At 38.0% G+C, this 18,021-nt stretch overlaps 2 protein-coding genes and 1 long non-coding RNA gene across 3 annotated transcripts; 2 read left to right on the top strand and 1 right to left on the bottom strand.

Moving 5' to 3' along the window:
* Nucleotides 1-5,322: 5,322 nt before the first annotated feature.
* On the top strand, nucleotides 5,323-7,601 carry LOC139192466 (uncharacterized). The gene is made up of 4 exons (XR_011576644.1): nucleotides 5,323-5,485; nucleotides 5,621-5,742; nucleotides 6,493-6,551; nucleotides 7,413-7,601. It is a non-coding gene; the product is annotated as an uncharacterized lncRNA (long non-coding RNA).
* A 505-nt stretch (nucleotides 7,602-8,106) lies between these two features.
* LOC103407014 (serine/threonine-protein phosphatase 7-like) lies at nucleotides 8,107-11,765 on the top strand. The gene is made up of 4 exons (XM_029095229.2): nucleotides 8,107-9,669; nucleotides 10,616-10,762; nucleotides 11,258-11,365; nucleotides 11,443-11,765. Exons 1-4 carry the CDS (start codon nucleotides 8,623-8,625, stop codon nucleotides 11,521-11,523), a joined length of 1,383 nt encoding a protein of 460 aa, XP_028951062.1. The 5' UTR covers nucleotides 8,107-8,622; the 3' UTR covers nucleotides 11,524-11,765.
* Nucleotides 11,766-11,900: 135 nt separating this feature from the next.
* LOC114821814 (AT-rich interactive domain-containing protein 6-like) lies at nucleotides 11,901-17,246 on the bottom strand. Its single transcript, XM_029095228.2, has 13 exons — nucleotides 17,042-17,246; nucleotides 15,841-16,741; nucleotides 15,700-15,739; nucleotides 15,526-15,578; nucleotides 15,044-15,089; nucleotides 14,558-14,641; nucleotides 14,129-14,236; nucleotides 13,975-14,026; nucleotides 13,812-13,887; nucleotides 13,618-13,684; nucleotides 13,472-13,522; nucleotides 12,930-13,022; nucleotides 11,901-12,340 (listed from the first exon to the last, which is right to left on the bottom strand). Exons 2-13 carry the CDS (start codon nucleotides 16,737-16,739, stop codon nucleotides 12,236-12,238), a joined length of 1,674 nt encoding a protein of 557 aa, XP_028951061.1. The 5' UTR covers nucleotides 16,740-16,741; nucleotides 17,042-17,246; the 3' UTR covers nucleotides 11,901-12,235.
* Nucleotides 17,247-18,021: the final 775 nt, after the last annotated feature.

Genomic DNA, 18,021 nt, shown 5'->3' with positions numbered 1-18,021 from the left:
TATATTAATTGTTAATCTCAGTTCTAGCATATTAAAATTGTTATTTATTTTATTAAATATTTTATAAATATTGGGAGAACTTTATTAAATCCATCCAAACAAATCTATCATAGACAAAACCAAGGAAAATTACAAACCGATAAATCAGTAGATGAGTGAAAGGTGAAAAGATGTGACAAAATAAATGACATTTTCCTTGTTGGTTATCAACTTTCTCAAAGTTTTTTGCAGGTGCTACTATGTCATGCAGCTAGCGCTGAAAGCGATTAAATATGGTTAAGGCCGTTGTTGTTATGGTAGGAAGAAGAGTGCAGGGGATGGCCAACTCCGGCCACCTATGCAAAACTCACGCTAGCATAAATGATTCGTGGGGAGATATTTTGCTTAATTTGTCAAACGTACGCATTCGGAGGTGGCACCCTCTCCCTTTCTTTCCCTAGCTCTTCCTCCCTTCCTCTTTCCCCTTCTTCCCCACCCCTCGCCAATTTCGATTTTTCCCCTCCTCCTCACGCCGCCCCTTCCTTGTGTCGCCCCCTTCCCCAACGTTTCATTCCCTCTTCCTCCCCGTGTCCTCCCTCCCCCGCGCCTCTGTTCTTTCCATTTCTTTTCTCTCATTCACTGTGCCAACCCTCCCCCTCCATTTTTTCTAGCTTGCTCCATCCTTGTTCTTCTCCCCATCTTTTGCACAGGTGTCCCGTGATTTCGGGTCTCTTTCCCATATCCGGGTTTTGGCCTTTTCAAGTTATTCTTTTGATTTGGGTCTGATTCGAAGCTTGGGTTTGGATTGAGGTCGTTTGGTAGGTCGAAGCCACTCCTTTGCCAGTGCTATGATGTTTCCTCCTCTTGATTTGGACACACCACCTCCTGCGCCACCCTCTGTTTGCTTCGTCTGGGTCGTGCTTTTGCTAGGGTTGCATCACTTGGGCTTTTCCAAATCTGGCTTCTCGTTGTGCAGCCAACTGCCTTGGTTCGACTTGCTGATGAGGCTATCCAAATTTGTGCAGTGGTCTTTATCATGAGTGGCACATCCTTCTATTGGAAGGTGTGCTGCCTTGTGGCTTCATTCTCGGAATATTTTGTTAACTACTGAGGTGTACAACGGACCCCTTTCTGGTGTTGTCTCGTTGTCCACTCGCCTTTGTGCACCGTGGTGTCTCTGTTTTTTTTGGTCAAATTGGTCCTTGCCTTTGTGCGATGCGTTTTGGTAGTCTCATTTGCTAACAAAACGATGACTTGATGTGATCTCGCTTTTTCGCGATGATTTTTTGTGGCCTTACTTTTCAGTGATGTCCGTTGTGGCTGTCTCTATTTCTCTGTTGCTGCTATAGTTTATTGTAACATATTTGTACTGGTAGCTCTTGTGCGCTTGGCGGTTGTATGTTAGCTCTTGTGGTTGTCGTTTAGGGGTTTCCTCTTATTTGTCTATTTGTGTAATTCACTTCAAATCAATTTATTGGTCACTGAAGCTATGTACCCAATGACACCCTTGGAATGGTTCATGTTGATTAATGAAATACACTATTGTTTCCTGTCCAAAAAAAAAAAAAGAGAAGAGCATCTCACCAATCTTGTGTGTTCGATGCAAGGTTCTAAAGACCTAGGGCTTAAGTGGCTAGGCAGAGACCTAAGTGGATTAGGCGAATTTAAGTAAATTTATTATATATCGTATAAATAAGTGCATATTTATATTTGAAAATATATATATACTTGTATTGGAATAATAAAATGAAAAATAAAATGACATATAGGTTATAAAGTATCAGAACATATTGAAAATATAGGGAACACCAATCTTCATCCAAGTATTCAATATGTCTATTACATTTTATTAAAAATATCGATTTTATGTCTAAAGGAGAATCTCGACTTATGTGGGTGCCTAGACAAACGCCTAAGCAAGTCTAGACCTCATTTCTTAATTTTCAAATGTCTAGGTATTAAGCGTATGATGTCTAGCCACTTAGAGTCTAAGTGGGGCCTAAGCTGTGGTTGACAAAGATTTTTAGAACAATGATTCTGTGTATCCATCATATGATGACACCTAAAAACTTTCCCTGCAATTATCAAGTAACTAGGAGTCCACCACGCTAATATTTGGAAGCCATCCACGTACATGTGTATTTTTCTTTTATCAAAGTGTATGCATAATGAATGGTGAAGATATTTTTTAATATGCCGAAAAAATGAACACATTTGCCCCACGTTGAAATTTTTTCATATCTCACACATTACCTGTCATTGTATCGATCACGATAAATCGGTGAGACTTAAATTTTTTCTGCACGCCGAATCGTAATGGGAACTAGTAGGTATGTGAATTTGCGTGCATGTACATGGGAAGTCAAGGCACGAGTTTAAATACAGAAGAAAGTCATTAGAAATTAGGAATTTAATCAAATCACGTTGAAATTGGTATGCAGATTGGCATTTGCCACCATAAATTAATCCATTTGTTTATAACAAACGATATATACACTTAACAATTCCAATGGTTAGAATTTGGTACAATTTTTCAGCCACAGAGAGGGTTGTCGTGGTCCTCCCACAACGTTGGAACTTCTAACTTGTAAAAGGGTGGATGTTTGATCAACGTTCGCATCGAAAAATATGTTTGTTGGTAACCCATCTTTCAGAAGATTAGAAGAAGGAAACCCCTAAAATATTATCCAGAGTGACGTGGCCGATGATGACGGATTCCAAGTGGCAATCCTTAAACCACCATGACGGTAAGAACGTTCTTCCTTCCATTTGGAGGACTATTCCATGAGAAGGAAAAATGAAAACTAATAAAACAAGTACATGTGTTTTATTTGGTCACAATTTTTTAATTACAAGACAATTCTAACATTGAGAAGACTTGTTATGCACGATTATTCTTGAGTAATTTGATTTGGATATTTTCGGATTTTAATTGGTTAGGTGGGAAGACTAATAGAAAATTTACTCGATTAAATATGTCTCATATCTTATATAAAACTACATGTCTAAATATCATTTAAGTAATGGTGGCTCAAGCTTATGTATGTTAATGAAGATTAACACCTTTTATTTATTTATATAGAATTGCTTTAAGGCTTATTTTTAGCTATGGTTCTGAAATTTGATTTTAATTTCACTTTACTCTCTATAACTCAAAAGTCGTCACTTTACTCTCTGAAACTCAAGGTACACTCCACTTTGCCCCTTGTACTTGATTTTGATCCTATTTTACCCCATGAAACTCAAAATTTGTCCCTATAAAACTCAAAACTTGCTATACATTGCCTTATATCTGTTAATTCTTATGTAGGTTTGATTTGAGTGCACTAGGCTAATCAATTTAATTTTTTTTTTCACCTCTTCAATTTTATATAAACTTAATATTCTCTAATTGTTGAATGTAAACGCATCATGGAGATTTATAATCGAATTTATTGCAAATATGACATAGTCTTCATGGGTATTGGATCTCACATATATTTTAGAATGTGACCTATAAGTTTCAAGGAAAAGAGAGAGTCCAAAGGTCAAAGTGGAACAAATTTGGAGTTTCAAAGAGTAAAGTGTTGACGTTTGAATTATAGAGAAAGCAAAGTGAGATCAAAATGGAGTTTCAGGGAGCGTGGTTAAAAATAATTAAAGATTCAAGTATCTATCAACGGTAGTTTCATTCAACCTATTTTTTATTTTTTATTTATAAAAAAACCTATGAATTATTTAAACTTAAAAAAAAAGGGAAAAAAGTGTACGACACTAGCATCGAAGAGGAATGTGATATTTAATAATATGATCCAGTGATCGATGCCAAATTTGAATCAAATTATTATGGCTTACTTCTGTGTGATTTAGCTCAAAGCTCTCATTTTTATAGTGGATATATCGATGTAAAAAAAATGGAGAGAAAAAAAACAAAATTGGCCAATAAGGGTCACTTATTCATTAGTCCAAGTTTAGGCCTTAGGGGCTCGTTTGTTTGACCTCCTTAGCTAGGATTGGACTAGCTAAGACTAATAACCCACATTTGGCATGGTTATGGACTAAGTTAAATGGGACTAGCCCGGACTCACATGGACTACCAGCCTCGTTAAGTCATCCTAATTAGTCCGACCAAAAAGCATGGGATTGCTAAGAACCTCAATACGCTGCTTCCCTCGCCGTCTCCTTCGCGTGAATTGGTGGGAGCGAACCGTTGTTTTTCGTCAAAGCTATTGATCCTGCGATGAGCTTCCAGAACAAGTCTCATTTCTCTCTCGGATCAATATGGGAATTGGGTGATGAACTTGGTAATTAGAGCTGCTCATGAACTTGGTCAATTTGCCTTAAAAATTGATAATTATTTCTCTTGAATTGAAGAAGAACCTTTTGGCTGTCCCTTTTTTTCCATGCTGATGTTGAAGCTTGGCCTTGGTAGCTTGACAATTGTGTCCTATTTCTGATGGGTGAGTGGGTCGGCACATGGGAGGGCTGAAAGAGCACTACCCAGATGAAGATTGAAGATGATGGAACAAATTGTCAAATTCCGGTTTCGTCAATTTTGGAGGAGAGAGAGGATAAAACGGTGGTGTTCTACTAGATTTGATCTTTTATTATTATTTTTTTATTAGTTTTTAGTTTTTATTTTTTGGAAACTGAGTTTTTAGTTTTTCTTTTGTTAAGTAAGTGTGGATTAAAAATGAAAAAAAAAAAAAACGATTTGAGACCTAAAATATTTTAGTCTATAGTTTAGTCCAGTATTGTACCAAACACTTCACTATTCTTATCCTACTTAGTCCAAGCCAAGCCCATCAAGCTTAGTCCTTAAAGCTAGTCCAGTCTGAGATAGTCTGGTGCAACAAACGCACCCTAGAAGTTATACAGGGTTACATATTTTTGCTTGGGTTTCAAGAATCGTTTGAGTCCAATGAAACTGACCATTAGGGCCTGTCTTGGGCCTATGTTTCAAAAGTTGATGTCCGATTAAATTTTTGAATCCTTCCATCATCGGTAAGTTGACTATTGTTGTTTGTTTAACGAAGTAATCAGTTGCTCACACTTTACTTACATACATAGAAGTACACTAGGTTAAGTGGTTAACAAATGTCTTACGGTTGACCAAAAAACAAAGTCTTGTCACAATAAGTAAGTTGTTTTTTAGGAAAGAAAATCTTAACCTTATAGATGTCACAACCCGTCCCGAAGGTACATTTGACGGGAATGTGAATTGACGGGATTGCCCCTAGTAAGTGCTAAGGTAAGTGTTGTGACATGTTTTGATTTTGTTCTAATTCCTAAGTTTTGGAAAATAATTTAAATGAGATTAAAAATGTTGGAAGGTTTGTGTGGTTAGGGAATTAGGATCAAATTGGATGGTGGGGATTTGAGTGGACCACCAAAAACTCCCTGTTCTCTCTCTCCCTCTCCCCGTATCTCTCTCTCTCTCCTCCCTCACGATTCTTCCTCTCTCTCACCCACCTCGTACGGACGGCAACCAAAACCCTCCAAAACTCAGTGGATCGAAGCAACCAAGGTAAGATTCTTCATCCCTGTGATGCTCTGAGTTGTTTGATGGTAGTTTTAGGACGTAGAACCTTCGAAAACCCCTGAAACCCGAACTCCCCATTTTTGGTCACTGTTCATGCACACGTGAAATGTTGTGTTTCAGGGAATTCTAAGCTTATAGTGAGCTTAGTGAGGTCCTAAGGAAGCTCGGGGACGTTCGTTTGGAAGGTTTGGACGTCGGGATCGTCAAGTTCGACTTTGGCCGGTTTTGCTTGGATTTTTCCGGTGAGATTTAGTTGTTTTTTAGAGCTTTAAAGTAGTGTATTGTGATTCTACATGTTTGGGGCTTCAATTTGATATATTATACGAAGAAAATGGTTGAGAAACGAAGGAGAACAAGGCGTTTGAAGTTTGGCCGGAAACCGGCCGCCGGAAAAACCAGTCCGGCGAACCAAGGTTGGGGATGATGCGCGTGGGGGCGCGTGTCCCCGTGCTTGTCCTGGCGCGTGGGGGCGCGTGGCACATCAAAAAAATATTTCGACGTTCGTGACGTCGAGTAGATCACTGTGGTATATTCATATACCCAAATTGAGCACCGTATGAGAAAGTTATTACGATTATTGGTTAGGTGCTTTAAATAACGTTTTATAGTTTTCGCATTTAGGTGAAAATGTGAATTGACGATCCGACCGTTGGATCGTCGCCAAACTTTGATACGTTGAAATACGTAATATTTGAGGATTATTGGAACTTACGGATTGGGAATCCGAGTTACGGATCTTCCGGAATTGGAGTTGTAAGTTCATAAAATAAAATGTTAACCGTCACTTAGTTTTGGAAATTGACGGAGATCCGACCGTTGGATGGTAATGAAATTTCAGGATGTTGTCCTAGAGATATATTGTGGACCTCTGGAAGTTATGGATTTAAAATCTGAGTTGCAGATCTTTCGGATCGAACTGCGTAGTGATGTGTTTTATATAAGTTATATTCTATCGATATGATTTCTGAGGTTGGATTTGATTATTGTTCTAGGCGGCGATCGTCATGACGCCTTGATGTGTTGTGCTAGGGAGTTGTAGGGCGAACTCCAGGTGAGTGGGCAGTATTTTCTGTATTTACCTATATACTATTGAGTTTTCCCAGAAATTGAATTTAAATGAAAGTATGATTTAAAATGCCATGGATAGATTTATATGAAAAGTATGATTTGAAATGCCATGCATAGAAGTATATGAAAAGCATGAATTGATATATGATGCATATATATATGTGAATTGGTGCTGTGGACGCACAGGTAAGTATCAGGTGAGTTTTATATTATTCATGTGCATTGTTGATGTGTATATTGTGGATAGCTCATAACCTGCAATCATGGTGTTAGTGCTTATATTATTCACCACACCGCACGCTCGTCTTGGATCCAAGTAGGTGGATGTCGTACAGACCAAGTGAGGGTTCCGACATGCTAGTCGTATAGATTACTATATGTGATTCCGACTAGTGGGTGACCTTAGATTATGTGCACAGATGATTGATGAGAGAAGCACTAGAGCGTATTATTACACCATCCATGTCGTACAGACTACTTCAGGTAGTTCCGACTTATCTGCAGTGTAGTGCCGTACAGGTCATCGAGGTGACTCCGGTTGGATTGGATGTTGAGCTATGGAATTAACCGTACAGGACCAACTGCAGGGTCTCCGGTTAATTCAACTTTTCACCTGTTACATTGATGCATCATTTATTTTGTTTTCGAAATTAAAACATGGCATACTTTCGGGTTTTAAAGAAAAATTGATGATTCGAGATTTATGAAAAGTATTATGTTATTATACTATTTTCTGGGAAAAGTATACAGGTTTTACAGTGAGGGGTTAGAATTATTTTTGGCGAAATGTTTTTGAAAAGCTTGGTTTTACTGACCCACTCAATTTTGTTTTTCGCCCCTCCAGGTTCTTGATAGCAGAGTTTTGGTGGCCACGAGGAATCCAACGGTATTCTGACAGAATTCACAAAAGTAGGACTCACCCTCGAGGGTTTCCATTTTAATAATTGTATTTTAAAAGCTTCCGAACTGTGTAAATGGTTACGTCACTCTCATGTGACGGCCAGCATGCCCTCATTCGGGACGGGGTGTGTCAATAGAAGTACCAAAGGACCGAGAAATGAAAGTTGACATACGTAAAATTTATACAATGTTCATGTAACCTCACCTCATGTATAAGAACTAACTTTTAACTTAATACTTTGAACGAATGGAAGATTATAATTAATTTGATGTACTAAAGGACCAATTATGTAACATTTATAACTTTAAGTCATGTACAAACATTTTCAAAATACATAGAAAATGAATGATACTTTTGCTTCTTGATTTTCAAGCACGGGCATTGGACTATGTTGTTTTGCGTTATTTTTTGTATGATCTTATATTATTTTGAATAAAACATCTTATCCTAGAAAAAAAAATAGACACACAAAACATTATTATACCTTAAATCATGAGTGAGATTTGCACGTCAACTTAAACATAATGCCATTCTAAACTAGTAATACAATATTATATAAAAACGTAAATATACATAATATTATATTATTAACAGAAAACGTTATCACAAAGTAGCAAATGACGCATAATTGGATGTACAATACCAAATACCAACTCAGCAAAGTTTGGACGTTTCACTTTTGCTTCAACTAGGGCCAGCACTGACGCGGCAATTAATTCTTTTATGACAAATTAGCTGTGAATAATCCAACATGATTTTCTTCGAATGGTTCCGGTGAAGATCCGGAGAATTTATAAATAGTATTCGTTCATCGTATATTATGTGATCAGTTTTTATCAGATATTATTTACGTTTGATTTATAATCGCACGATATACAATGAACGAACATGATGAACGGATCCTCACAATTCTCACAAAGAGAATCCAGATTCGTGAGTAATTGAAGGAGAAGTGACTATTGCACTTTCCAAACAATAATTTAAATTTAAAAAATTGACATATTAATCAAAATTAATACGTGTATAAACTGAAGCAACAATTAGAATTACACTCTGTATTACTATGTATTCTGCAAAATTCCCAGATGAATTCATGTATATAAATTCATAAACATTCACATTTAATTCGTATTTTTTTAGGGTTTGGTCAAAGATGTCAAGCAATTCAGATGCAGAGATTGCAGCAGCGGCTGCTGCTCCATCTGCATCTCAAGAAGTTGCAGAAGTATTAGCAGCAGCACCGCCGCCGGTCTCCGATTCGGCGTCTTCCGCCGTCCCCAACTCCGAATCCGAAAACAACCCATCACCGCCGGGGCCTAATCCGGAAGCCCCAGTGGGCTGGCCGGCCGACGGAAAGCTCAGTCTCGAATGGATTCGGAACCTCATGTCCGTTTTTGATTGGGCATCCAGAAATCTGGACCCGACCCAGTTGCCCGACGTGTTTCCCGTAGAGGTTTTCGATAGCTTGGTCCTCTGCGCATCCAAGATTCTCCACAAAGAGTCCAATTGCGTCGCTGTCGATCAGTTAGGCCCGGAATCTACCGTGGTGGTCGTCGGTGACCTTCACGGTCAGCTGCACGACCTCCTTTTTCTTTTAAACGATGCTGGGTTTCCATCAGAAAACCGATTTTTTGTCTTCAATGGCGATTACGTTGACAGAGGGGCTTGGGGTCTAGAAAGCTTCTTAATTTTGTTAGCTTGGAAGGTGTTTTTGCCCAGAAGTGTTTATCTTTTAAGAGGAAACCACGAATCGAAATACTGCACTTCGGTTTACGGATTCGAGAAGGAAGTACTGACAAAGTATGGAGATAAAGGGAAGCATGTGTACCGAAAATGTCTTGGGTGCTTTGAAGGTCTTCCCTTGACCTCCATGGTTGGTAAATATGTATATACTGCTCATGGCGGGCTGTTTCGCAGCACGCCGGCCACCCCCAAGAGATCGAAAGGAAAGAAGAATAGGAGGATAGCTTTCAATCCTGAACCCAGTAGTACATTGTCTCTTGGATCCTTTGAAGAATTAAATAAGGCTCGAAGATCGGTTCTTGATCCTCCGTGGGAAGGTTCGAACTTGATTCCTGGTGATGTGCTGTGGTCGGATCCCTCCATGAAGCCCGGTCTTTCTCCGAATAAAGAGAGAGGCATTGGTCTGCTTTGGGGTCCTGACTGCACTGAGGATTTTCTCAAGAAGTTTCAACTCAAGGTAATAGCAAGATTTGGAATCTACATTTCTAGTCTTAGGCAATTGAGTGTTAGTTTACTTACACAGTACTTATGGAAAAATATTCGTTTTAGGATATAATGTTGATACTTTGATTTTTAAGAGTATGCTTTTTCTTGTTTGCTTCATGGTGAACTGCTTCTTGTTCGTTGTTAAGTGATGCTTCAATTGATAACGTAATACGACTGAAAGCATTGCATACTTCAATTGTAATCTAGAGACAAATCGAGACAAATCACGTTTCTTTTTTTGGAACAAAACTTTTAATTTAATTTTGGTACTGCTGCGTTCCAAGTGCGGTGATGGCTGGATAGCAATTAGCCAATAACTATTTATCCTTTTGAGAATTTGAATTTAGGGTAACATTTATGTTCAAATGCGGTGGCAAAGGGTAGGAAACACGTTAAATTCGCATTTACTAGCCATATTAAAGTGGTTAGTCGAAATAATATCAGCCGGATGATCAATTTGCAACCCTAATATAGTGTTGATGACAAATAGGTTATTACCACCGAGTATTTTTGTATGTCCTAGTTACATGATGACAGTTAAGGCTTAGTTATGAAGGCTTGTGAATGAATATGGAGGTGCTTATGGGTTTGTTGTTGCTTTGATAAATTTTAACCACCCTGGCCTTGGTTCAATAGGTAGATGGTTGGTGGGGTTCGACTATGTCTTTTGTTAAAATTTTACTAGTTAAGAAAGAAAATACACAAGTTTTAATTCTCTTTTGAAAATGACTAGCAGCTGTAATGTTTCTGTACTGCAGAGAGGCTGTTGCACTTTATGTTCCTCTCCTGCAGTAAGCATGTGATGATTTATTTCTACCGTCTTGTTTTGTTAACTTATGTTGTATTTGCATGACTAGCAATCATAATCGAGATGCAATACTAAGATTTGGGTTATTCTATATTTGTTAAAACGACAGTTGATTATCAGATCGCATGAAGGTCCAGATGCGCGGGAAAAGCGGCCAGGTCTTGGTGGAATGGATAACGGGTACACCATAGATCACATTGTGGAGTCCGGGAAGCTCATTACTTTGTTTAGTGCTCCAGACTACCCACAATTCCAGGTTTGTGTAGGATCCCTTGAGACCGGTGTTCATTAACTCAGTTTTTAGTGAATTCTTGGCATAACTGTTCATTTATTGGCTGTTGGCAGTATACGGTTTTCCTTTGCCAAATTGCGCTGCAAAGTTTACTTGATGCATGTATGATTGTTTTGATGGGGTTTTACATGTTTCCTTCTAAGATCCATCCCCTTTTAAAGTAGATTGGGTGCTGTTAAACATCTCATTCAAAATGGTGCTTTTGTGTATGTCACACAGCATGTGAAACGTGCTTTCGCGTGTTGAAATGTATGGCTATTGATTATTCGTTTAACTCTTCCATCTCCATTGAGTTGTGCTGTGATCCTTTCTTAACTCTTGATTGAGTCTTCGAGTTTATTATATTGTGCTTTCGTTGTCACGGGACATTAGAACCTGACTCGTACCAACACGCTAATGTTTTCATATCAATTAATATCACTTTGTTTTTTCTCTTTTTTTTTGTTTTCTGTTACTCAGGGGACAGAAGAGAGGTACAGAAATAAAGGGGCTTACATTGTTCTAGAACCCCCGAACTTCGATAATCCTGTATTTCATAGCTTTGAAGCAATCACTCCAAGACCAAAGGTAGTTTTTAGTTTCGCTTTCGAGTCGAATGTTCGTGTATAAAATATTTTCGTTCTTACTTGGAGCTTCCATTGCAGGCAAACCCCTTTTACAACTTCGAAGAAGTGATTGATTCCGATGAAGAGTTGGACTTGGCATCGATGGCGACTAGCCCGTGAAGGTCCTCGGTCACCTGTTTCCGTCTTTCGTATGATGTCGATCGCCAGTTTTACAACCCGTTCATGATTTTGCTGTGTTACTCAAATTTACGGAATGCATTTTCTTTTGCCTTGCGAAATGCCCTTTCAAAATGTACAATTATCTTTAAATGGGGCAGTCTTATGGTAATCATTATTATTTTGGGAAGTTTAACGAAAAGCACCTGGTAAGTGAATAAAAAATCACATTTTTACACTAAAAAGTCAATTCTGGTACTATTTATTTTACCATTTATTTTATCCTTATCATTAAAACTCAAAATTTTCAAGCTCTTTTCATTAGTTTTCCTTATTATTTTTTGGCTGTGACATTCATTAATCTGTTATTTATCTTCATCTTTCATCTTTAAAAACTTGGATACGATTGATCTGAAGAGCACAAATTCGACATAGCAGTCGGCCGAACATGAGCGCTCAACGCGTATCTTCCCGAAATAATATTACATCTTCAAGAAAATGAATGAAGAAGAGGATTCCTAGCCATGTAACATCAATGGTTTAACCGAACATGTTGGTAAATAAGTACAACGGTTAGGTTATATCCTGTACTGACCTAGTGGATTATAACCAACTATTACTAAACTAGCTAACTTGGCCTGATTACGGTTGCTAGAGTCTGTCTACTTTCTACAGAAGAGCCTGATGGTCAAGAATGGACAGGCATCACGAAATGCTACTGATCCGACTGCTCAAACGGAACACGAACAAACAACTGCCCGTGCAGGGTGACCACAGCTGATGTCTGGTGTGGATCAATTCTTGATGGTAAGGTGACAACCTGTTCACGAAGCCAAATACCATATCAATCACCTTTGCTGTTTAAAAATGTTTAATCCTGTAACATGTCAAGAAAGCTAAAGTGAAAGATATGAAGTCCGATCTTTATGACCGTGGTTTGTTTAACATTAGACAGAGTAGCCACGGTGCCAACTTTCGAAGCAAGTAGGAGACATTCGAATTTTTCCTCCAAAGACGCATTTCTTATATTGTTACTCCACCAGCCCTAGAGTTTCCCCATCTTTCTTGTAACTGTTCTGTTATTCATGTAGAAGAAACACTCTACTCTTCAAGTCAAGCATATGCTGTGCTGTTCTATTTTTGATTAAAGAGAATCTCATAACAATTTCGACATATCATCAAAGAAATCTGATTGGTTTTCTTTACTTCCGAATCTGACAAGTTTCTCATCTGGTTTTTTAATACTGGAATATTCTTAGATTAGTAATTTTTCCACATGGCCGTATCTAATTAAAGTTATTACACCACACTGCTAGCCGACTAAATATTCTGTAAACCATTCACTAACAAAACGTAGTTTCTGTCACACATTTCATAACACCTTAGAGCGGAAAGAAAAAGAAACGCACCTTTTTGAAAGATGTGACACCCCATGGATTATCAGGATGCTCAGGTTCTCCACTTATAACCAGTCGCCCAGCTGGATCTGATTGAACACGCACCTGAGGATTGATTTCCAGAAGAATAGGATAAGCAATGTAAATTATGTAATTACTGAAACAGAAACCTAATATTTTACACATCAAACAAATATCAAGCAGGACTTCTCAGCTCAATTTTAGATTCTAAAGCTTTTTCCCCTTTCTTGAGTACAAAATCCAAAAACTGATAATAGATGCCTTGATATGCAAACATGTACATACTCTACCAAGGCATAATTTAAGGGGCCCAAAATTTGTCTGAACATCTTTCAAGGATCCTACTTCCTGTTTTTACAACGTGGCTTATGATTTACTGCCATTCCCACCTTAATAAGAACATAACAAAAAGAAACGATTGCATACATGTCTTCTAAAAGAATATACAAATGATCTCTATAAGAATGCAAAGAATCGAACAGTAGCAAAGCAAAAGGAAGGAGAGCGACAGATTCAGGAACATGTATACTTACCTCCTCACGGAGAAGCCCTGGAACTAAAGCATAGACCTCAAAACAATCTTTCTGCAAAAATGACACATCTCATTATACTGGTTGGTGCTTGAAAATTCCACAGATGCAAATTTCCTTGTGTTCAAACATGTATTGGATAAACTTACAGTTCTCTGCACATTGATCTTCACCCAATCCGCTGGAGGTCCAAGATCAACCACATCTACATCCAATCTACCCAAACAGACAAAACAAAGCCAAGTTAACACTATAATAACATGTCGACTGTGTACTGGCACTGAACAATTTCCTGATATATTAGATATAGACAAACGAAATAAAAATAGAACATTATCTCAACTGTAACTTAGATTCTTTAGCACGGGCAGCTTTTACCACATGCTCCACAAAAGGTGGCTTCTTTCTTTTAAGTGAACCTGAAGTCAACATACAAAATCTGAGGTGAGAAGTTATATAAGAACTATATTATTACAAAGGACACCAGTTCCACTGAGAGGCCATACCAATGCTTTTAAGCTGTTTTTCACGCTTTTGCAAAGAAATAGCATTTTTATCCTAAAGAAACAGAAGAGATGGTAGTACCATATCAGAACCAACTTCTACATGGAGAGAATGAAAAAAAAAAAATGAGAGCAAAAATCTTTATACTTTCCAGACCTTTATGATAGGGTCACTGACTTCACCACTCCCAGTGATACGTTGTGAGTGCCAACCCTGCATGGCACGTGCTGCAGCATCCCTTCTTGCTCGACCTGACCCTGCAGCCTAATTACCACAATCATGCATTAAGTGTTGGGCTCGTTGAAGAAACTCCTTGTTGAGCAACCAACTGCACCAATTTTCAAGGTTGACGTGCCATAGTTCATTGTGTCGAAAATTTTCATGCGAATAACAATGAATGTATACGTTCTCAGCAGTACATGGATACCATTTTCATTCAATGAAACATTTTTTACCATGAGATGAACAAAGTGGCATAAACACCATGCCACCTAAGAGGGATACAAATAAATGCCACAAAATCATCTAATACGGTAATACACAAAACATTACCAAAAGATCCCCGGTCATAAGATCACAACTTACCTGGTTATCGATATTCATAGGCTCTGGCAGGGAAGAGATTGGTGGTTCAGTACCAAATTTATGCCTTTCATAATCTAGGAGTGCCTGAAGTCACACAAGAACAACCAATAATGACTAACATATAAACATTATGTTATACTCCAAGGAAGAAATTTAACAAATCACCGTTAAAAGAGGATTTGACATAATGGACTTATAAAAATACTGAGGCGACCACAAGTGACTCGAATAGAAGCTTTTATAATTAATTTCCAACACAGGCCACTCAAGCACATATCCACATGGTCAACCACCAAGAAGATGGACACACCCAGATTTGCTCAATCATAGCAGGCAATTGAGTCTACGATTATGGTTGCCGATCCCATAATTCTTGATCCAGTATCAAATTTGAACAGGTGGGAAATTACAAACACATAGCAACTTATAACCTATGGAGAATCTATAAGAAAGATGCAGCTTGCAACCAAGTGTGTGCACACATACCTTCTCATAGAAACCTCGAAATGTCCATGAAACCGTAGTGCATGTCCTGCAGCAGAAATAGAAAAATAACTTAACTATCATATAACACATGGTAAACATTATTGGACCTTTTTAATCCACTCCTCACAGCACCCCCTTTCCACTTTCCAAGACAGCAAATCATGATGGGGTTAAATAGGAACTAAAGAAATTTCACACCTAGAAACACATTAACTTTACTTCAAGTTTTTGTCATGATATAAACATCACAAAGTTGACCCTTACAAATAACAAAGGAGAACAAAATGACCAACAGCGTATTGCCAACGAAAGAAGTCCCCCAATTTCAGTGTTCATAGATTATATCTATTAGAGAATTAAGGAGGGTGGATTTTCTTCGTTCATGTCCACAAACTACAGCACTTCAAAAATTTCCACATCTCCAAGTAATGGAGCTTGCACTATGTATATAATAAGGGAGTTGAGCAGATATTGTTCCTTACTTTGGAGGTCTAAACGCTTCTCCCACTTGCCGCCACAACTTATTTGAGGTCACCTACGATAAGCAGACAGATTATATATGAGCTTCCAACAAGAAAACACTATAATTCTGGAAATGAAAACTCATATTATATATAAGTGTCTAAGCTATATGAATAAAAATGCACACTCCACACCTTATCATAGCCACCCAATCTTGTCACACCTCTCCAAAGCCTTATCCCAGTAAAAAGTTGAAATGCATTAGCCAAAATAAATAACATTCATATAATTAGTAAACAATACAGAACCAGTAAAAATGACAAGTATAGACTTACTTAAGGCAATTCAAACCCTCTCCATAAAACTTAGGAGGTTTAAATTCCATGCTCCTCTCCTTAAAGAAATTTTCCACCTCCTTCATGAAAGCTGATTGCTCCTCTTCTGTTCCAGAACCATTACCTTCATACATGTCACTGTCATCTAAAAGAAACATGTCCTTTGAGTTTGGGGTTCCATTACTTTTGGGTGTAGTAATATCTTTTTCATCCACCTTATTCTTCAATTCTTCCCCACTCCCAGAATCAGCCCTTATATCAGAAGATCCGGCATGAGGGGTAACAGGTTCCTTATGACTCACAGTTCCACTTTCTTCCACGGGATCGTCAGATTCCCGCTCCGGCACTTGAGAAACTTCATTTTTAACACCAACAGTAGGTTTAGCAGTCTCTGCAAGACTTGTGGAAACCATGTTGCCATCCTCACAGCCATGACTATTACTTTGAGGCAAATCCTGGGCTTCAGCACTCTTGGCATCAGCTACGGGCTTAGTACCTTGCTTGACTAACTGATCGCCTTCATCCTTTAAGGATTCGGTATCTGGCTTGGCTAATTGTTTGCCCTCCTCCTTTAAGGATTCGATATTTGGATTGACTAATTGTTCGTCCCCGCCATTTATTGTGACTGATGGAGGAGGCAAATCCTTATCGGATTGCTGCGAAATGGACAGTGGTTCTACTTCTACATTGGTGTTATCATCAGCGGTCATCTCCACGTTGGTCTTATTGGGTAGAGCTTCGCCATTTTCAGCAGGATTCGGGGTTTCCTGGACCGGTCCAGAATCTCCAGAATTCGGAGAATTATTCTGCTTGTTATGATCATTTTCTGGTTTCCCATTATTTAAAGAATCAACTGGCAATTCTTGTCCAGTTTCCTCCTTGTCTTCGGTATCACTCATTTCTAAGTACAAAAGTACAAAAAGCAGTAAAATTTCTACTCATCCAACAAAAAATAAAACAGAAAAACTAAAAAATATAAATAAAAAAAATTAGGGCTAGAAGCAAGAACAGAAAATCGTATAGCGGTAAACTAATCAGTCAAAAGTAAAATTTACTACTCTGCGCTTCTGCCGCAAACGATTGTATCAAAAAAATTGAAATTTTAGGCGGCATCGTACAAAATCATATCTTTTTCCCGAAAACTAGAAAAAAATGCAGAAATTGGGGAAAGAAATAACAGGGGATTGTAGGAGCTGCGTACCTGGGTTGGAATTGAAGAAGAAGAAGAAGTTTCAAATTCGTACAATCAGAACGAAGAACCCTAATTCTTTTATTTTTCTATTATTTATTCAGCCGATTTTCTTTCTATTTATTTCTGATAAATCGGTCCAGAAATTCGATGCTTTTAATTTCTTCTCTCAGGTGAAATTGACACGCTTCGCGCTTCAAATTATGACCCGAACGACGTCGTGCTTTTCGTTATTCCCCCAATTATTACATATTGCAATTAATTAATTTTCTTTTTACTAATATTATATTTTAACTATTTTCTCTCAGTGAAAATATTTTTGATATAAATAAAAAATTCAAGTTGTTGTAGGCATAATTTACTGAACAATTATGGATGTCATAGAGAGAGAAAAAAAAGTGCGGCAATAGTAGAGAGAAGAGAGAGATGTGTAATTATGGATGTGTTATATTCCACCCAATTAGGAATGTTAATTCCTTACCGTTTTAAGATTATAACTCTTTAATAGGTAATCAATTTCTAATAGGAATATAAGAGATATTTCAAGATATATTAGGATTTATACAATCACATTTCTAATCTAATAGGACCGTAACACTCCCTCTTGAGTGTGTAAATACTCAAGTAAATGGCGCATCAGGTTTTTAGCGATAAAGTAAATACAGTTGATGACGTCGTTGGCACAATGAGTGAATACGAATCTCAAATCAACAGAAGAATATGTTGATGCACAAAATCGGAGGTCTTGGAACAACGTAAATCTGACCGTGAATCTGCAAGAAAGTAAATAACACAAGATGTATCATGGTTCACCCCAATGTTTGGGTTACGTCCACACTGATTATTGTATTTCACTGAGATGTTGAAGAGGGAGAGAGAGAGCTTCTCTGTGAGGATGAGAGCTCTGAGAGGGTAAGGGTATGGCCTGAGAATTGGTCTCCCTTAATGAGGAGAGTGATGGGTCATTTTATAGAATAAGGGCTCCTCACTTA

Source organism: Malus domestica, chromosome 15 (assembly GCF_042453785.1).
Source record: "Malus domestica chromosome 15, GDT2T_hap1".
In the NCBI taxonomy this organism is placed as follows: domain Eukaryota; kingdom Viridiplantae; phylum Streptophyta; class Magnoliopsida; order Rosales; family Rosaceae; genus Malus; species Malus domestica.
Note: the sequence above shows the minus strand (reverse complement) of the source record. Positions and strands in the feature narration are given on the sequence as shown.